Source organism: Schistocerca gregaria, chromosome 4, assembly GCF_023897955.1.
Source record: "Schistocerca gregaria isolate iqSchGreg1 chromosome 4, iqSchGreg1.2, whole genome shotgun sequence".
NCBI lineage: Eukaryota > Metazoa > Arthropoda > Insecta > Orthoptera > Acrididae > Schistocerca > Schistocerca gregaria.
In genome coordinates this window covers 390,641,081-390,662,901 of record NC_064923.1, presented here as the reverse complement: position 1 = coordinate 390,662,901, position 21,821 = coordinate 390,641,081, and the positions used below count along the sequence as shown (strand labels likewise).

The window sequence follows — 21,821 nt, the reverse complement described above, 5'->3', positions numbered from 1 at the left end:
TGACCATTGCTGCAGCTGGGTGTTGCCCACGCGGGGAGCCCCTGATCGTGGTTGGTGGTACCACGGCGTATACACTGCACATGAAGTGTGCTAAGCTCCTTGCAACTGGCCACTCATCTGCAGCAATCTGTTCAGAGAGGACCAATTCTCTTTCTGCCTGTATTTTTACTTCAACAGCCTTCCCCTCCCTGGTCACCCCCAGGGAGTAGGGCTACTCTCACTAGCTTGAGGCAAAACCCTTTCCTCATTATTCGGTTTGTTCCAGGACACACAGGGGGATTTTCACTACTACCTAACAGCTCTCTTCTGTAGAATGTATCAAAGATAAGTCTGGAGAAATTGGCTCTCTTACTAAGGTGTGATCTGGCTTCCTCCTGATTAAAAACTCTTCTGCCAATCAGTCAACTTCCCTTTATACATGCGAATGTTTAGGAGATATCCCAGTGAGCAGACTCCTCACTAACCCTTAAATATGACTCGGGGAATTATTTTCCACAGGCACCACCTCCTTCAGTCTGTTAAGGATCAGATCTGGCACAGCACGATATTCATTTTGTCCAGTGAGTCCAGAAGGGTGCTAAGGACGATCACGTTGATACCAGTGCATCCATCCTGGCTTTTGAGGGAGATACCCTTCCAGAAAAAGTCAGTCATGGTTTACACAAAGCCCTATATACCATATCCCCATCTCTCTTTTGCTCACATGTCTTTGCAATGTGAGGAGAATCCTATTTGTGGCAAGTGTGGGTTGCCTCTCCATATGGGGAATCATTGAACCCTTAGTGCCAAAGTACGTGAACTGTTGCAGCCCACATTATCCTCACTCACTGGAGTACCTAATCTATAAAAAGGAAAGGAAGAGTCAGGAATTCAAAACTCTCGATGCTCCCAGAGGTTCAGTATTCATTTGCTGGGTACAGGCAATGCGACCCCATGGTTTCAGAGCTGGGGACTGGTAAGCACTGCCAGTTCCCCATTGCTGTAAGCTCTGGGCATACTTCAGTGAGCACAGTGTGGTGCGGCAGTGGAATGTTGTTTGTCTTAGGGAAAGGGGATCTTGGCTTGAACATCTGGATCACAAGGACAGAATAAACCTCTATTTAAAAAAACCACAGTCTCAAGGTGTGCTGTGGCTAATGGGATGCATGGCTATTGATGTGGAACAGTCATTAGCGGGCAATCTCTGGGCAGCCTGCCACACCACCCTTTTTAAGGCCTACTGAGGCATCCAGGGCTCTGTTTGGGTGGACCCTTATTTCCATGACTGTTCATGGGTCTGAGATGGACTTCAATGATCTTTTTAGAAAAAGAAGAAGAAGAAGGAAGCAGTTCACTTATCCAAATAGTTTAATCTTTTCTTACATAAAATTGGTAATCCTCTGTTTGTTGTTTCCCCTCTTCAACCAGGTGGTCATCTGTTGATTCTTTGGAATCAATGCTGTGATTTTCTTCTTCAATAACATCCTCTTCTGACTCAGATTCACATGAATCTGACAATTCTAGTAATTCTCTTCTGACATTTCTTGCAATACTTTCTCATAGTCTTCAGGACAAATAGTTAGACGGTGCCTGTCAAATGCCTTCTTTTTCTCCATTTCCACGCTTTTATGACGTCTAATGAAACACGTGTTTTTGTAAAAGTAATATATTGTAGCAAATCAATATCCAAGACTGTAAAAAGTAATGAAATCTTCATATGGGAACTTTGACTAGATTCAAATATTCATTATATACTAATATAAAAGAAAGATTGCCTTGAGGCGAAAGAAAAACACAAGTATATAAAATACTTACATCACAAGGTGAGTAGCAGCAAACACACTGCAAACAACAGTAGCTACCAAACTGCTGAAAGCATGAGTTGCACAAATGTAGCAAGTGGTGACATCCATTGAGAACAACAAATCTGTATCTGGATGTGTACGTAATTGTAATGCTGTCTGTGATACCAACAGAAAACTAAATATTGCGGCTATCTGCCGCGAGCGCATTCACCAAAGGGTTAAGGAATTGTAGAAACTGGGTGAATAGGATATCATTGTTAAGATGAACACCTCTCTCCACTCTAATAAGGGCATTGTCACGTGTCGAGATATTTTGGACATGGACATAGCGGAAATGAAAAAAGAATGGGCATCCCAGAGGATAGTCTGTGGAGCAATGAAAGCGAAGGCCTAATGGAGACACTGAAAAGACTGCCACTTTCATTGTCACTTTCAATTCTCCGATACTTCCTGAACATGTTATGGTGGCGTTCCTTCAACTTAATGTTCAGCCTTGCATACCAAACCCTAAGCGGTTCTGTAAATGCCACTGTTTCAGCCATACAACCATGAGTTGTGGAGGTGCAGAAAATCAGCTCACAATGTTAGGACTGTCTCCTGCGATCTGCGTCAACTGCTATAGGAACTACCCAGTGTGGAGTCGAGACTGCTCTGTTTTTGCTGAGCAATGCGAAATACAGGAAATAAAAGTGCTCAAGTGAATCCCCTATGCCAAAGCCAAAACAGAATATTAGGCAATGAAACCCCTTGCCTTTGCCACCCCCATTTTCTTCCATGGTGCAGAAATCTATTCCCATGCCGATGCTTCACGCAGATGATGTCTAGCTTGCCTGTATCCACCACAAGCACCTGTACTTGCATGTTTACATGCCAAGAAAAAAAGATTAAGGCCAAAGCAATTCAGGCAGCTGCAACAAGAAAGACCAAGCTGTAGCTGTAAGCTATACTGCAAGGATCACCTATTGGAGGAAGAGCCAAGGGAAGGGTTGCAGTGTTTGTCACTAATGCACATCACTCTTCTGCTCTCCCCCTGGCTACTGACCTGCAAACAGTAGCAGTTGAAATACATGCACATCAGATGCTTACATTTTGCTCTCTGTATTTACCTCAGTTGGATGCAGTATACTCTGAGGCTCTCACAGATCTTTCGGAGCAATTCCCTTGACTATTTCTCCTCCTGGGAGACTTCGACGCCCATCATGTCCTGTGGGACCCAACCCCTACTTGCCCTCTGGGTCAGGTTTTGGAGAGCCTCCTAACATCTCAAGAGCTGTGCATCCTAAACACTGGTACTCCCACTAATTTCTGTGTTGATACTTTGTCATTCTTGGCCATCAACCTATCTCTCTGCTCTCCAACAATCATGTTCATTGGGAGGTCACTGATAACTTTCACTCCCTTGACTACTTCCCAATCAGCATTCACCTTCTAGATGGCACATTGCTGGAACAGAAATTACCAACATGGATGACAGGTAGAGCAAACTGGGCGCAGTTCAGCCAGCTGGCTGTGATTGAACACCGTGGCAGTGTCCAGGAATGGGCGGACCACATCACATGTGTGATCTGTCCTGCCACTGACCTCTCTATACCAAAGTCTTTCAGTCCTCTCATGAGGTGACCTCCCTCTGGCAACCTGTACCTTGGTGGACAGAAGAGAGCCGTCCAGGCCAGACATGTGCCTTTTTGATGGTTTAAAATGCCGCCTGAAAGTGGACAACCTCACTGTCTTTAGAGTCACAATAGCCAAGTCTCAACATGTCATTAAGGAGAGCAAAAAACAGCCATGGCAAGCGTTCGTGGACTCTATTAACTGTTCCAGTTCTACAAAAGTACAGGAAGCCATCAGGAGGAGTTCTGCCAAATGCAGCTGTTTACCAATAGAAGAATTGCTGAAGCAGAGGTGTCTCCAAATGATGCCCAGAGACATTGTTTAGACACTGGCTGCAATTTTGCAAAAACTACAGCCGATGTAGGCCAGTATCTGGCATTTCATTGTTACTGTAAGAAGGGGCAAGTTGGATTTAAGATTCAACTGTTCCGAGGCCTGCAACTTCTGTTTCTCCATGTGGGAGCTCAAATGGCACTGTCTGAGACTTGTGAAACTGCTGCTGGACACAACCAAATCTGATACTGCATGCTTTGACATTTGCCATTGGCATCAAAGGTTATCCTCCCCAAATGTTTTAATCTAATATGGCAGATAGCAACTTCACCAACTCATGGAGGGAGGTCGTTCTGATACTTCTGAAACTGGGAAAAGACTGTAAATCTTCCAGTAGTTACATGAGTATCGCTTTAACAAGCTGTGTAGGAAAGACTCTGGAGTGAATGGTTAACTCTTCTCTGGTCTGGTTTTTAGAGACCAGACAACTCCTTAGCCACACTCAGTGTGGATTCTGGAGATTTTGGTCCACTGTTGACAACCTGACTCTGCTAGAGCAGTCTTGCCAAGGCAATTATCTTTGTATCGGTGTATTCTTAGATATCAGTAAGGTGTAGGATACTACTTGGAGACATTGTATTCTTGCACAACTGCATCAGTGGGGCTTTTGTGTCCACCTCTTCATCTTCACATTGTTTTTTCTGTGTCAACAGTTTTCTCGGAGCCGAACTGGTGCCTCACTTTCAGTTTGTTTTGAGCAGGAGAAATGGTGTTCCTCAGGGCAGTGTTTTAAGTGTTACCCTATTTGCCATAGCCATAAATGGTATCACATCCATTTTAAGGAGTCCTGTACAGTGCTCCTTATTTGTGAAAGATTTTGTGGTTTTTTTGTCGCTCCTCTAGTGTTGCAAAGCAAGCTGTCAGTTGCAACTTACAGTGCGAAGGTTGCAGGAGTTGGCTGCAAGGACATATGTTCATTTTAATCTTCTTGTAATTCTTTCAATATGCCTGACTTGCATATGGGAGATACCATCCTACATTTTAGAGACTCAGTGCAGTTACGGGCCTCATTTTTGACTCAGAATTGTTGTGGTTGCCACTCTTAAGAGACCTTAAAGCCAGAACCCTCGAGGCACTGAATATCTGAATGCAGCGACAGCTCCTCTTGGTGCACTAGGCATGTAAGATTCTTGCAGCTTTGACGTTACCCATACATCATACTGTTGGTCATCGGCCTCTGGAATGCCTTTTCTTCAACTGTCGATGGGCCACACTGCCATGGGATCAGCATGTGCTAGAGTCACTAGGTGTGTAGCAAGTACAACCCCAAATCCAGGGTTTTAACCGTCTGCCGCCTTGGTTACTGGAGAGGCCCAGCGTCATTTTAGATTCAGTGACTACGCTCCTGCTTCTGTTTTTAATTTGATATTTAGACATTTTATATGTGCACCACAATAATATAGCTGTCTTTATGGCTGGGTCTAAGCAGGGGGACTCTGTCGGTTGCTCTGATGTTTTCCCAGATCATGTCCCCAAGGTCCCACTGCATCAGGGATTTACTATCTTTGATGCAGAATTACATGCGATCTTGCAGGCACTGGAGCAGATGAGACATTCTTCCAGTGCTAGATTTCTTGTCTGTTCAGATTCTTGGAGTGCCATTTACTTTCTCCAGTTAAAGTCATCCAGAATATCCAGGATGCCCTCCTCCAACTAAAACAACTGAGGAAGGTGTTTTTCTGCTGGATACCTGGGCATATGGGAATTGCAGGGAACAAAGGGCAGACCAAGCAGCCAAGGAGGTGTGTTGTGATCTTCAGGTATTTCAATGTGCCATCTCCCTGCATGCTATCACCTCGCTGTTGAGGTACAAGGTCCTGCGTCAATGAGAAGACGAGTGGCTATAAGTGACTGATTCAGGCCCATTTGACATCCATCTGGCCCCTTGTACTATTCACCTCCAATGAAACTGTAATTGTCATTATTGTCACCTTCCGGAATTGCAGCCCTTTCTTTCTCTCTACTCTGTAACTTAGGTTGCATTGCAGGAATCTCATTTTGTGGATACTTGTTTGCTGGCTCTTTGTGGTGTCCAAGCCTTCTCCCAGACTGGGCCCTTTGTAAGCCTCCAGTGGTGTGTGTAGGTTGGCCCGCATGGATGTTGTTAGTTCCTGGATTCCTATTCGTACTGTGCTGGAAGCAGTGTGCATTCGGATCCATTTAGACTTTGCGGTAACAATATGCATCATCTTCCCTCAGACCAACTTCATACACTTCCTGTCCTTCTTGCCCTCCTTCAACAGCTCTCTCCCTGCCTTATCCTTTGGGATTTTGATGTCCATAAGTATGTGGAGTGGTACTGTGACCACTGACTGGGGCAGGCTTCTTTTAAGATCTGCTAGCAGGCCTTGATCTCTGCCTCCTCCATTGGAGCTCCTTACACTTTAGTTTGGCACACGTCACTTACTTGGCTATTGATTTTTCTTTCTGTAACCTAGATTCCTCCTCTTCATTCAGTTGGAAGTTAACGATTTCTGTGACAACTGTCCCAACTGCTCCACCACACAACAGCATTGATGAGTCTGTATGGAGTTTCATCTATGCCATCCTTTTGGCAGCTGCTTCAATGATTCCTTCTTCCTCAGTTTCTCCTCAGTGGAAGACTGTCCGCCCTCCAACACTACAGACAGCGTCCATCTCTCGAACAACTCCTGGGCTTGAAACGATTTCGTGTTTAGGCTTGTTATCTACTTAAATGCCAATAACAGATTTGTGGGGAACAATACTTTCCTGCCATAGGGATGCATCCTCCTTTGCACTTATGGGCAGAGGTCAGGTATATATTTGACACTGTCCTCCTACAGGTGTCCCGGTAATTTTTCTGAATAGTGTTTCCCTCACCAACCTAAAATCTATTGCTAAGCATTTTGTTCAGCATTTGTTCCAGGTCTTTGTGTTGCTCCACTATCCACCCGCATTCCATTTTTTCAAACCCCGTCTGGAATGACTATGTTTATCTTTCGTCCCCCCCCCCCCCCCCCCCCCCCCATATGGAGCCTTCTAATGCCTTGTTTAGTGAGTAGGAATTCACCAGCACCCTTGATCTCTGGCTGACATGGCTCCTGTACTTCACTGGGCAGGCTGCACACCAAAACATAGCAAAATGCTTGAGCACTTATCGGTGGCTAGCATCATATGCTTGCCCTTCTTAACTGTTCTGGAGCGAGGGGGAAATCCCATCCAGTGCTAGGAAAGTATTGTTGTTCCTGTTTTGAAATTGAGTAAACCACCAGTTCAAATGGACAGCTCTCATCCAATAACTTTAACTATAGTCTTTTGCAAGTTTCTTGAACATATGGTGAATCAGACTGTATTAGATTCTTGAATCAGGGACCTTTTGGCTTCACCTAAGGGTGCTCTTTTGCCAACACTGCTCTACTGCAGATAATTTAGTCCAATTGCAGTGTGCTATCCGAACGGCTTTTGACTGTTGTCAACACCTCATTTCAGTCTTCTTCAATCTGCATAAAACTTATCATGCAACACGGTGCCACCGCATCCTTGCCACCTTATGAGAATGATCCCTGGCTCGCTTCCAATTTTTTTCATGCCTCACTTTTAGGCACAGATTGGTGCCCTCTGTAACACCTCCCATCTGTAGGTTGTATTTTGACTGTTCATATATTTTTAATGGCCATCAATGACGTGGCAGTGGCTAAAAGTCCTACAGTGTCCCCTTCTTTATATGGTGATAATTTTTGCATTTATCATTTTATGGGTGTTGCTGAATGAATGCAGATGAAAGGGAGCAGCACACCAAATTCAGTCTTAGGCTCTCACTCAAGGCTTCCATTTTTCTGCTGCCAAGACCTGTGTACAAATTTCTGTGATCACCATACAGTCCATCTGTATTCAGATCTGTACCTTAATGACCAGTCTTTCAAGGTGGTGGACTCTCATCTTTGATTCTTGGTTGACATGGCTTCCCCATCTTCATCAATTAAACTGGATGTTTTTTCTTTCTAAAATTCAGTCTTGATCACACCATGTATGTTAAAAGAACATAGGTGACTGGTTTCGGTCATATCACATGGCCATCATCAGACCCATGGCATCCTTCGAAGATGGTAGGTGGAGCACTCTTCTCAGCTGCTGTGATGTCAACTGTTGATGATGGTCATGTGATATGATTGAAACTGGTCACCTATGTTCTTGTAACATACATGATGTGATCAAGACTGAATTTTAAAAAGAAAAAATTTAAAAACATTTTGATCACTGTTCCAAAAATGTATATTAAAATTGTTTGAACTGGACATGTTGGTAGCACCTGAGTGCTCTTTGATGCCTCAGCTGTACTCCTACATGGCTCTACATAACATTGGTCTGGTCCCTTGTAGATTATGGGAATCTCACATACCACTCAAATCACCTTCAACGTTACAGACATTGCACTAGATACACCATCGTGGGCTAAGACTGGTAACTGGTGCGTATTGGACTAGTCCATGATCAACTTCCTAGTGGAGGCAGGAGTTCCACCGTTACAGGTTCTGTGTCAACTACAGTTGATCACCTTTGCATTATGGACCTGATGCTTTATGGAGCACCCAAACTACCATTTCCTCTTTCAATATATGGGGATCCACCTCCTGCAATGTTGGCCGAATGTGGGCATATGATCATTGTTTGCATCTCACCCTTTCTTCTGAACTCCAGTTTTCCCCTCTACCACTACTTCTCTGGTCCCGCTTACGTACAGCTTTCTGTTGCAACCCTCCTTCACACCTCTTGTCTTGACCTATCACAAGGTCTGAAAGACTTGTCTCATTCTGAGTTCCTTCACTGCCAATTCTTCTGTATTCTTGATACGTTTTGGGGTTCAGAAGTAGTCTATACTCCTGACCCAGTGGTTGCCAGTCTCTCTGGCTTTGTTTACATTCAATCAGTATGTACTGAACTTCACTAATTGCGAGATGGTTGCAGTTTTTACACTGCAGAGTAGGTAGACATCTCTTGTACTCTTGAGCATATCCGTTCCTGCATTGATGGGGTCCTTCCTCATCTGTAGCGACTCTTCGAGCAGTTTACAAGCTCCTGATGAGTGTTACTCTCACCACTCCTAGGTCTTGAATACCTGTGATTCCCTTCTTGTCCTCAAACAGTGTTAATGGTTGGTGGTCTCTGGTTCGAGTCAGGGTCATATTTGGATCCCTGGGAATGAGCTCACTGACAGGCTGGCCAAATTGGTTACTGGCAGGCTGCCTCTTGAGATAGTACTGATCAGACATCCGATTTCAGAATACCTATGTCATCAAGTTCATAGGACTTGGAATTCGAAATGGCTTACTCTCACTTTGCTGAACAAATTACTGTTAATAAAGATCACGAATTTGTGGATGTCCTCCATGTGTGCCTCTCACAAGGACTCTCATTTTTTACTGTCTCACATGGCGATACTTGGCTGACTCTAGGTCATCACCTCCATTGTGAGGAATCCACCCCACTTTCGTTGTAGTGCCCTTTTGATGGTGGTCCACGTTTTGTTTGATTGTCTTAACCTAGCTGCCCTGCAATGGACTCATAATCTTCCTTTCTCGCTATCCCTGGTATTAGTGGATGAACCCTCAATGGCTGATCTGGTTTTACAGTTCGTGAAGGCGGTTTTTACCTGTCTCTCTGGGGTAGGGCATCTTAGCCATGTGAGGACGAGGGGGCATCTTGTACCTTCTCACATGTTCTATTTGACTTTGTGTTCTTCCTCTGTTTTCCTGTGCTCCTCTTGCCAAAGACAGAAAAATAATGGAATAAAAGACCCTGGAGTGACTGACCTACACTGCGGCTAAGAGGAAATATGAAAGGCTACATCCTGTGCTTGTGATGTCAACCTACACTGCCGCTACAATTCTACCATCTTCCGTTCTGCCGTGTACAGTTAGCTCAGAGCTGTCAGACTCCACCTGCCCCCTTGATGTGGGGAGCACTTCCCTCCCTGTTGCTCTTGCCCAACCTACTTCAGGAGCACCCCCCCCCCCCCCCTCCATCCCCCAACCATCAGGGATGTCAGTATCCACTTCCCATCTGGAGAAGCATAAATCTTCTTCAGCTCCTCTTGCCAGGAACATATCCTTGGGTCACTCCCTTCCCAGGTTCCTACCAGTGGCAAAGCTGATACCTGCTAGTGGCTGAAGCAACCACAGGTAGCTGGTCGTAGTCATGGTCCTGCTTCTGAGACTGAATCAGTGAAACCCTCCCAGCCGGACGAACCTAAGGAACAGCGAGAGAAACCTAAAAAGACAAAGACCCCCAAGAACCAAGGCACTGTGGTGGCACCCCCACCACCACTACCTACACACTCTGTGTCTGAGGATGAAGTGGAGATTAAGCTTGACACCTGCTTTCTGCATTGCCTTCCAGGAAACCTGGTTCCCGTCAATGCAGACCCCTGCCCTCTATGTCACCTTCCCAAGTCTGAATGAAGATACGACATCTTTGTGGGCACCAGACCCCAACTGGTTTCCCTGGTATTATCATCAATGGCGTGTTATCTACCGATGCAAAAGCAATTGCTGAGCCCTTTGCTGAGTACTATGCTTGAGCCTCTGCATCGGAGAACTACCCCCCCCCCCCCCCCCCCTCCAGTCTTTTGCACCCTCACACACTCAAATGGCAGATGAAAAGGAACGTCCTCTCGTTCACTACACACCACAGTGAACTCTATAACACACAGTGGGAGCTCCTGAGCACCCTAGCATATTTCTTCGACACAGCTCCTGGGCGGGATCAGATCCACAGTCATATGATTAAACATCTCTCGTCTGACTACAAGGAACATCTCCTTGTCATCTTCAACTGGATCCGGAGCGATTGCATCTTTCCATCACAATGACGGGAGAGCACCATCATGCTGGTGCTCAAATCCAATAAAAACCCGCTTGATGTGGATAGTTATCAGCCCATCAGCCTCACCAACTTTCTTTGTAAGCTGCTGGAAAGTATGGTGTGCCGGTGGTTGGGTCATGTTGGGTCCTGGTGTCACGTGGTCTACTGGCTCCATGTCAGGGTGGCTTCTGCCAGGGTCGCTCCACCACTGATGATCTTGTGTCCCTCGAGTCTGCCATTTGAACAGCCTTTTTCAGATGCCAAGATCTGGTTGCCATCTTTTTTGACTTAACGTAAAGCATACAACATTACCTGGTGACATCATATTCTTGCCACATTGTATGAGTGGGGTCTCTGGGGCCTGCTCCAGATTTTTATTCAGGAGAATGACGTTCTGCAGTGCTCTGTAGGGCTATTTTTAGTGGCTATTAACGGTCTAACAGCAGCTGTAGGACCATCGGTCTCACCTTTTCTGTATGTGGATGACTTCTGCATTTCGTACTGCTCCTCCAGTTCTGGTGTTGCTGAGCTTCACCTACAGGGAGCCATTAACAAGGCGCAGTCATGGACTCTAGCCCATGGCTTCCAGTTTTCAGCCGTGAAGCTGTGTGTCATGCATTTCTGCTGGCATTGCAACATTCATACAGAACCAGAACTTTACCTTAATGATGATCCATTCACTGTAGTGGAGACATATTGATTCATAGGACTGGTTTTCGATGCCCTATTGACTTGGCTACCTCACCTTCATCAGCTTAAGTGGAAGTGGTGGAGCACCTCAGTGCCCTCCGCTGCCTGAGCAACAGCAACTGGGGCGCAGATTGCTCTACGCTGCTGCAGCTCTACAGAGCCTTTGTTCAGTCTGGCCTTGGCTATGGGAGTCTGGTTTACAGTTCAGCAGTGCCGTAAGTGTTGTGTTTAATTGACCCAGTGCACCACTATGTTCGCCTGGTGACAGGAGATTTTAGAACAAGTCCAGTGACCAGTGTCCTGATGGAGGCCGGAGTCCCTCCATTGAAAGTTAGGCGTGTACAACTGTTCGCCAGTTTTGTTGCACACATTTGTAGTTCTTATGCGCATCCGAATTACAGTCTCCTTTTCCCGACCACGGCAGTTCATCTCCCTCATCGGTGGCCCTGGTCAGGGCTTAAGATTGCAGTTCGTGTCTGGTCCCTTCTGTCTGAACTGGAGTCCTTCCCGTTCCCATCTCTCCTCAAGGGCCATTCACGTATACCTTCATGGTGTACACCTAGGCCGCAGTTTCTTCTGGACCTTTAGCATGGCCCTAAGTACTCTGTAAACCCTGTGGCACTCCACTATAACTTCCTCTCTATTCTCGACATGTACTGGGGCCATGAAGTGGTTTACATAGATGGGTCAATGGCAGGCTTTGCATGTGTTCATGGAGGATATATTGAACAGCACTCCTTGCCATATACCTGCAGTGTTTTCACTGCAGAGCTGACTGCCATATCTCGTGTTCCTGAGTGCATCCGCTCGTGCCCTGGCGTGTCATTTCTCTTATGTACTGACTCCTTGAGCAACCTACAGGCTATCGACCAGTGCTATCCTCCCATCCTTTGGTAGCATCTGTTCAGGAGTCCATCTACGCCCTGTGTAATGGTCCCATCGTTCAGTGGTGTTTGTGTTGACCCCAAGACACATCAGAATCCCAGGCAACGAACTTGCCGACAGGCTGGCCAAACTCACTTTGCAGAAACCACTTCCGGAGATGAGTATCTCCAAAACTGACCTGCATTTTGTCTTACACCACAGGGTTTTTCAGCTTTGGAAGATGGAATGGCAAAACAGTGTGCACAACAAACTGCGTGTCATTAAGGAGACTACGAATGTGTGGAAGTCTTCCATGGGGTCCTTTAGAGGGAATCAGTTGTCCTCTGCCAGCTCTACATTGGCCATACGTGGCTAACGTATTGTTACCCCCTCCATCGCAAGGACCCACCTTGGTGTTGCTGTGGCTCACAAATGACGGTCGTCCACCTCTTGCTGGACTGGCCACTTTTAGCCACTCTCTGGCGGACTTTTAACTTTCGCAGCACCCTACCTTCGGTGTTTTGCAACAATGCGTCAGTAGCAGCTTTAGCTTTATTTGTGAGGATGGGTTTGATCATTTGATATAAGTTTTAGCGCGTGTCCTCCACCCTAGTGCTTTTAGGGTGGAGGTTTTAATGTATTGCAGAGTGGCTAGCTTCTCCTTTTTATTCTCATGCTCAAGCAGGCATGGTAATCTGCTCTCTTGTTTTGATGTTTTCTACTTGTTCCTTGCATCTCTCTTTGACGTTCTTGTCTAATTTTGTCCATTTTAGTGTTTGTTGCTGTTCGGTCACTCTTGAGTTTTTTCCTTTCTTCCAGCTGTGATTTGTATATGTCTATTATTTTACTTCTACCCTTGTGGAATTACTTTAATCAAAACAAGGGACCAATGACCTAGAAGTTTGGTCTCCCCCCCCTTTTTAAACCATCCAACCAACCACTCCACTCGCCACGTCCATGTCGCTAGTCTTTCCTGGGTATTGTTGGGTGGGGAGCTTTAGTAATTGGCAGGGGGTTAGTCCCTCATCGCACTTTCTTTCTTTGGGGGCCTCCGGCTGCTCCTTGGGAGGGGCATCTTGCGCACCTTTCTTCTTTTTCACCCTTTTCTTCTTTCTTCTTCCTTGTTCCTTGTTCCTTTCTATAGGGTCTGTTGACTTTTGGTAGACCTTGGATTTTTTATCCTTAGTTTTTGTGCACTAGGCCCTTCTTTGGTGTGTTGTTTTGCTAACTTCACTGCTTCAGGTAGGAGGGACTGATGACCTCGTAATTTGGTCCCTTTAATCATTAAATCAACCAACCAACCAACCAACAAGAGAGATTGTAATGCCTCATTTCATTTATAGCTAATGTGCGATATTTCTGCTTTGAAACGTGCTGTGGCTAAGCCGTGTCTCGGCAATATCCTTTCTTTCAGGAGTGCTAGTTCTGCAAGGTTTGCAGGAGAGCTTCTGTCAACTTTGGAAGGCAGGAGACAAGGTACTGGCAGAAATAAATCTGTGAGGACGGGGCACGAGTCATGCTTGGGTAGCTCAGTTGGTAGAACTCTTGCCCGTGAAAGGCAAAGGTCCCAAGTTCGAGTCTCGGCCCGGCACACAGTTTTAATCTGCCAGGGAGTTTCATATCAGCGCACACTCCGCTGCAGAGTGAAAATCTCATTCTGGATTTCAATTATTGCTTCACAGCGTGTGCCATCTGGTTCCTTCCTACCAGTGCCAGCTTTTCTGAATTGCACAGACGGGAACTCTCCAAGCAATATATCCTGGCATCAAACTTGGCTATTCCCTGTCCTCTGCTTACGAGTCACCTTCCCTGCTCCGACTTCAGCACTACATGGCCTTCTATTCCATCAATGTACCCACAGTCTTTCTCCCTTCTCTCCTTTTCTGTTCCTCCACCCCCTCCCCACAAATCTCCTGTCTGCACCCAGCAGCACTACCATGTCCCCCATCATGTCCGTGCATGCTTTCACAAGCAGTACTACACCTTCCCCCACCTCTACCCAGTAGTCCCACCCCTCCTCCCCCATGCATCTTCCTTACCCCCATCACCCATGCCAGATTGCTGCTCCCATCAAGTGCAGCTGCTGTCCAGTCACAGCAGCTGTAGATAGCAGTTGTGTGCGAGCTGTGCTTGTGTGAATGTGTGTGTTTTCTATTTTAGAAGAAAGCCTTATGACCAGAAGTGTAAATCTTTTCAATGTGCATGTCTGTGACTCAGCTTCTCCTGTATATGGTATCTGTCTGTCCTTTTCATAATATTATTATTCCATCCACCACTTTCCATTGTTTCATCTTTTACAGGGCCCTTGGCCCAGCAACAGGGAGGCTTCCGTCAGGGCCGCCCAGCGATTGACAATTTAGTCTTGCTAGAGTTGGCTATTCGTACAGCTTTTACTAAGCGAGAACATTCTGCAGTAGTCCAGTGTCTAGCCTTGTTGTAGAAGTTGGAATCCCTCCCCTACGATTCCCCTGGCAACAGTTGCTTGCGTCATACATCGCCCGTGTCCATGCCTTGCTCGACCACCCAAACCGCAGGCTCCTTTTTCCGTCTTCTGCACTCCCCTCCCCAAGACGGTGGCCCAGGTCAGGTCTCCCGATCGCGGTTTTCGTTCATTCCCTTCTCTCGTCACTAGAGTCCTTTCCCCTTCCTCCATCCTTCCAGCCCTCTTCTTCTACCCCTCCTTGGTCCCTCCCTCGCTTGCGTCTTTGCATGGATTTTTCCTGCGACTCCCAAGTCCTCCGTTCCACCTGCCAGTCTTCGTCAACAATTCATGGCTCTTCTTGCCTCGTTTCACGATGCAGATGTAGTCTACACAGATGGTTCTGTGGTCGATGGACGCACTGGGTTTGCTTTCATCCACGGCAACTATGTTGAGCAGCATTCCCTGCCTTGTGGGAACAGTGTTTCCACTGTGGAGCTGGTTGCTCTTTATCGTGCACTCACTTGCTTTTCCTCCTGCCCTGGCGAGTCATTTGTCATATGCAGTGACTTCCTGAGTGGATTGCAAGCACTCGACCAGTGTTTTTCTCGGGACCCTTTGGTGCGCGGTATTCAAGTTGCTGTTTTTGCTCTCACTGAGTGTGGTGATTCAGTGACGTTTGTGTGGACCCCGGGCCAAATCGGCATTCCAGAAAATGAATGTGTCGTTTAGTTGGCCAAGAAGGCCACCACTTCGCTACCCCTGGAGCTTAGTTTCGTGGAAAGAGACCTCCGGTCAGCCCTACATCGCAAGGTCCGCGATGTCTGGAGCTCTGAATGGTCTGTCTTGAACACGCCAAATAAGCTCCGCATGGTAAAGTCCTCCACGGCTGTATGGAACTCATCCTTCGGAGCACGCGTAGGGACTCAGTTGTTCTCTGCCGCCTCCGAATTGACATATGCGGTTGACCCAAAGCTATCTCCTTCACTGTGAGAACCTGCCCAAGTGTCGCTGTGATGCAGGGCTGACAGTGGTCCATCTTCTGATGGACTGCCCCGTTTTAGCCCCCTTGCGGCAGTCCTTTAATTTACCAGCTGCACGTCCTTTAATTCTAGGTGACGATGCCTCTATAGCTGACTCAGCTTTACGTTTTATCTGTGCAGCTGGGTTTTATCACTCTCTAGTGTGGGCTCTCTCACATGATTTCTCAGGCTACAACCACTCCAGCGACTTTTAATTGTGATGTGGATACCAAAATAGTGTCTTTTTATGGTAACAAGTTGTGATGGTACCTCTATCAACACTTTCCAGCTGGAGGTTCTTCATTTGTAGTTGAGTGGTTGACCTTTTACCTGATCCATCAACCACTGTAGTCTGTTTTACTCCAGTCAACTATTTGCTCTGCTCCTTTAAAGTGTCCTCTATTTTGTGTTATTGCGGTGTTCATTTTAGCTTTGTGCCCCTTGGTGTTCCCTCTCTCTGGATGCCGAGGTTACGCTTTTACTGTATAAGCCTTTTACATGTATATCTGTTTGGAACAGGGGAGTGATGACCTCGATGTTTAGCCCCTATCAAACCCCAAAACCCAACCAACCAACCATCTTTTACATGGAGAATTTGATAGCCAAAGCATTGGAATCTGACAAGCATGAACCAACATGTTTGTCAGTATATGCAAGATGTGTTTGTGATGAGACCCTACAGTGTGAACAAACTTGAACGCATACAATGTCTCAACTCGATCCATTGAGCTATACATTTCCTAAGAAAATAGTACTGGGTCAACTACCTTTTATTAATAGTTTGGTTAAGCACGGATATAATCATGGGATACTTAGTGTGTAGAAAATGGCAGGGGTGGTGCACAGTGTGGAGAAAAGTGTGTGTGTGTGTGTGTGTGTGTGTGTGTGTGTGTGTGTGTGTTTCAACCAGGTACCTACTTAGGAGAACCTGATACATTTTGAAGCATTCCTAGGATACAAGTCACAGCACGAGATGGCAAAAGCATAGAATAATTTGACATAGTCAGCTCTTGATTGTTCTCTCATATTCCTAAGGACACCATCAAAGTAAACCAGGACAAATTTGTCATAGTGCAATTACAGTTGGACTATTGTTTCATCCCACAGTTCACTGCAATAGTCATGAGGACTCAACTAAAAAATGAGGAATAAATGTCATTGCAAATTTTGAGCTGTGGTGGCAGGTTTTAGAGTACCTAAAATATCACATTGCAGTATATTTTACTGTTCTGGATGTTATTCAAGGTAGGTATTAGTGGTTTAAAGGCTTATCTCATGGTAAATTACAGTATCTCATAAGATCATTTGGGTTTTTTAGGAAAGAGAAGTTCCACAGCTACACTTTGTTCTTGTACATTAAAAAATATATATATATATATATATATCACCTAGCTGTTTTTCCCAGGGCACCATCACTGCTTTTGTCCCGTTCACACTATGTACATAATTATTTCTAAAATAGCCATTACTCTTATGATCTGTGATGGGATTTTTCATGCTTTTATGTTTATATGCTAAAAAGACAGTAACTGTATGTAGCTTAAATGAAATTATTAAATTTCAGCTCAAAGAAGAAATATCCTGAGGGCTCAGTTACGTTAGAAAAAGTAAAACTTCAAAGAAGTGTTATTCCTTCAAAAGATAATCCTCCTCCAGAGATGACTGACTGGTTATATCAGTTTCAAGTAAGTATTCAGTAGCTGTAGAAACTAATGATCATCATATGAATAACTAATTTAATGCATTGATGAAAACTTAGGCTATATTGAAGATGTGGGAAAGGCCATTTTTGTAAAAGTTGTAGTGAGGCAAGTGCTCACATTGTGGCTGTCTACTCTGTATGGTTCAAAAGTACTTGTATAGATTCTTTGCAACTTTACCATTAGCCCAGTTTATTGGATTGTTGTTGAAATAAATAGCTTGAAACTTTACAGATAGACCATGTCGAGAGATATTAGATTAGCCTTTGTTGATAATCTGTCTGGTGTGGTCCACTCCTACCTTCCCCCCGCTCAGTACCTAGAAATGAACAGGCAGAATGGTAGTTATATTTTGATGCCAAGCTGAATTTTCATTCTGTACACATTGCAGCTCAGAGTGAGTGAGTGAAACATATGAAATAGTGAAAGAAGAAGGGGGAAAAAAGCTACTACCCTTTCAAAAGCAAAGAATGAAGATGATATTGGTTGTTGATTGGTGACTCCATGGAGTGTCCTGTGCACCACGACCAGATAATGGATATACTTGGAAAGAGAGACAGCATTGGTCGTATTTTGTTGTTTTATTAACCGCAAAATCGATTTTCGGTCACTTAGTGACCATCCTCAGTGCTGTAATATACAATTTACATTTGTTGGCACTGCTGTCAACAAGTTTATGTGATCGCTCTAAACTTGTTGACAGCAGTGCCTACCAATGTAAATTGTATATTACAGCACTGAGGATGGTCACTAAGTGACTGAAAATCGATTTTGCGGTTAATAACACAACAAAATACGACCAACGCTGTATCTCCTTCCAAATATTGGTTGTTTTTTGAGAGAGCAGTGGAATTGTTTACAAAAATTTGTGCTTCCAGGTAGAACAGTAAATAACTTATTCCATATGAAAGTGTTGAAAATGAGTCCAGCAATACTTTTGGCTCTCAAGATTTCTTCCAGTTGGACAACATTCTCACTCATCAAACAGCAATAATAGCCAGTTCCTTGCTGAAAAATGATTCTCAGTGTTGCACCATCTACCTTATTTACCATATCTGTTACTTCTGGGTTATTTCTCCTCCCAAATCTGGAAGTAACATGAAGAGTCGAATATTCTACTTAATGGAGTGGATTCTGAAGTCTTTTATGGATCAGTTTAAGACAGTTCCTAAAGAAGTCTTCTATGGGGGTGTAAAGAAATTAAAAACATTTGGTGAGTAATCCAGTATATTAAATGGGCCCAGTTTTGAGTAAACATAGGTGAAACTTGTATGCCTTTAATTTTGAATTTGATGTCACCTTGATCTTTGGCCGAACTTGGGAACCGCACACTGTTGTTCATTTCGATTTGAGGTTTGAAAGGGTTTTTTTTTTTTTTTTTTTTTTTTTTTTTGCGTGTCTGAAATGTAACTTATCGATGAAATCATGTCAGTAATATCATTCTCATCCAGTGGCTGCCACTGGGTACAAAGAAACACAGGAAGTTCATACTGAACATTGGATTATTGATATCATTTGGAGAAATTGAGAAAGTGATTGTACATAAACAGAGTGAGGTGGAGGATTTCCTCAAGCTTGTGAATGGTAAAGGATTGAAATCAACATTTGGGGAAATAACAAGAAGTAGATGATGGAACACAATAAGAAACCTCCATATTCCAAGTTAGTTAATAGTTGTCCAAAGGGTGTCCTAAGGGACAGAGAACACTGATTTTGAACTAAAAGGAGCTAGTGTCACAGAAACCAGTTTGCATAGAATGAAAACTCAGTAAAGAAATGGAGAAATATATTATGATTTGTACACAGGTAGTTTGTGCTATCTTGACCTTGTAAACAAAATATTCCTTTAAGGATTGTTGATGCATAACACAACCAACCACTAACTCTCGCAAGATTTATTTAAGTGTCACAGGGGGCTTTGGGGTACTTGGGCACATCTACAACTGACTACACCTGCTTTATTACGTATCAGAGTCATTAACAGCATATCATGTAATCTTGTAACACAGAAATATTTTTGAATAATTGGTGCCACTTTCAATTCTCTGTAGGTGACTTATGTAATGTAGGAAAATATGCTGATACACATGAAATTGAAAACATCTGAAGTGAGTGAGTTACGTGCATGTAAATTTGTTCTATTGAATGGTGCTTTGAAACTTTAAAGTCCAGATTCATTTCTGTGAGGAAACATGATGTGTTTGAGTGTAAACAGCATGCACATTTTACAAAATCAACTACGGTGCATGAACAAATTCGCAATATTCTTCATGACAATTGCTGATTCAGACATATGCTTTACATGTAATGCCACACAGTTCATATGATATATCATTGATAACATTGCAATATTTCTCAACTAGAGCCAAAGTTAACACTCTCAAGATGGTGCCTAAGTCTCAAAAGGGTTAAGAATAAATGGGCTTACCTAAAAATAATTGAGGATAGAGGGTGAAAGTGGAGGTGCCAAGAGAGAAATTTGTGGCAGGCTGCATTTAACCAGTCAGATGACTTATGGGGGAAAAGAATAGTGAATCGAATAGCTAATGGTTGTAATTGTGGAAGCAGCCAACTACATCATATTATGGTAGAAATTTTACATTACTCCAATTTTCTTAGTCTTCTTACCTCCCACTGTCCTGTGGTTTTTGCATTCATTAAATGCTTTTTTTTGCTCTTGTTTTGCCATTCTTTCTCTGTAGTTAATTATGACCCACATCTCTTCTGAATGTGACACTTCTTATCAACTTTTCATTGACTATCTGTCTGTCGAGACTTCTGCTCTGGCAGCTAAGCTCTCCTCACTCACTCACTCACTCACTCAGTGACTCATCACCACCTAACCCAAACCACAAAGAATAGAAACTTGAAATTTTTGGAGGGTGTTGATCTTACACTGTAGGCATGTTTAAGATGGGCTTTTTCAATATTCTGTTCCTAAGGGGGTGAAATAGAGGATGAAAGGTTTTTTGAAAATTTGTTGCTATTAATGCAGTTTTGAAGCTAGTCCTATGAAAATTTGTATTAGGTTTCTGTCAGAAGTAAGAAATACATGTTTCATCATTTTTGGAAATTTAACCATTTTGGGGGTGCAATAGTGGGTGAAATGTTTTATGAAAATATTTCACTGGAAAGCATTTTTAAAGCTAAATCTTTGAAAATAGTGTTTGGCTTCTCAGTTGTAAATCGAAAAAAAGCCACTGTTTTTGTAAATTCAGCCCCTAAAGGGATGTAATAGGCCATACTGATTCATCATTGCCTAGCCCAAACCACTAATTACAGAAGTGTGGAATTTTGGAGTGGGTGTGGATCTTAAACAGTAAGGGTTGTTTAAGAAGGGACTGTTCAAAATTCCACTCCTAAGGATTTGTAGTAGGGAATGAAATGCTTTCTTAAAATGTCACTATTAAGGCAATTTTGAAGCTAGAATTACGGAAACTAATATTTTAATTACGAAAACTAATATTTTGTGTGTACACACACAAGAATGCAGAAGTTATGATTACTGAAAAACTTAGTCTCCAGCTGTCAGAACTGCTTTTCAGACAGAAGTCATTCACATTAATTAATATGAAAATTTTATAAGCTGTTGCAATTTGTAAACAACATATAAATTCAATTATAGAAAAACAAAAAAATCTGTGCAGACCATACTGTCTATGCAAGCGAAGCACTAAGCCAGTTAATTATATTTCTATTGTTTTTTCAGTTTTTGATGTACTTTTTCTTCTGCTTTCCTGTGCATGAATATTAGGATCATCTTTTTCTGTGTAGTCAACATGATATATTTTTCTTGATTGCCTTCGCATTTGCAGCGATGGTCAAATGCGGAACGTCTTTTAGCCATAGATCAACTCATTGAGAAATGTGAGCCAACTCAAGTAAGGCACATGATGCAAGTCATTGAACCACAATTCCAACGTGACTTCATATCACTGCTTCCAAAGGAGGTAAGTCTCATTGTAGTAGAATAATATAAATCATAGGTCTCTAATGTTTTAAAAACATCCTTTGTTAAAAGGTTATGTCTGTGGTATACACCCCCCTTCAGCATTATCAAGATACATCACCCTAAAATTAGGGTAGATAGACACACAAACATACACGCAAAATTCGAGCTTTCCCCAACCAACGGTTGTTTCATCAGGTAAGAGGGAAAGACAAAAGGATGTGGGTTTTAAGGGAGAGGGTAAGGAGTCATTCCAATCCCAGGAGCGGAATGACTTACCTTAGGGGGAAAAAAGGACAGGTATTCTCTCTCTCCCCCTCTCTCTCTCCCCCTCTCTCTCTCCCCCCTCTCTCTCTCTCCCCCTCTCTCTCCCCTCTCTCTCCCCCTCTCTCTCCCCCTCTCTCTCCCCCTCTCTCTCCCCCTCTCTCTCCCCCTCTCTCTCCCCCTCTCTCTCCCCCCTCTCTCTCCCCCTCTCTCCCCCTCTCTCTCCCCCCTCTCTCCCCCCTCTCTCCCCCCCTCTCTCCCCGTCTCTCTCCCCGTCTCTCTCCCCGTCTCTCTCCCCGTCTCTCCGTCTCTCCCCCTCTCTCTCCCCCTCTCTCTCCCCCTCTCTAACACGCGATCTAGTGT

The 21,821-nt window shown here is 44.1% G+C and overlaps 1 protein-coding gene across 1 annotated transcript in view; it reads left to right on the top strand.

The window, feature by feature from the left end:
* The window catches only part of LOC126268112 (F-box/WD repeat-containing protein 7-like), a 128,191-nt gene that overhangs the window by 22,711 nt on the left and 83,659 nt on the right, over nt 1–21,821 (top strand). Inside the window, exons 4-5 of the mRNA XM_049973631.1 lie at nt 17,110–17,230; nt 21,061–21,195. Coding sequence (XP_049829588.1) covers nt 17,110–17,230; nt 21,061–21,195 — 256 coding nt within the window. The remainder of the gene's footprint in view (nt 1–17,109; nt 17,231–21,060; nt 21,196–21,821) is intronic.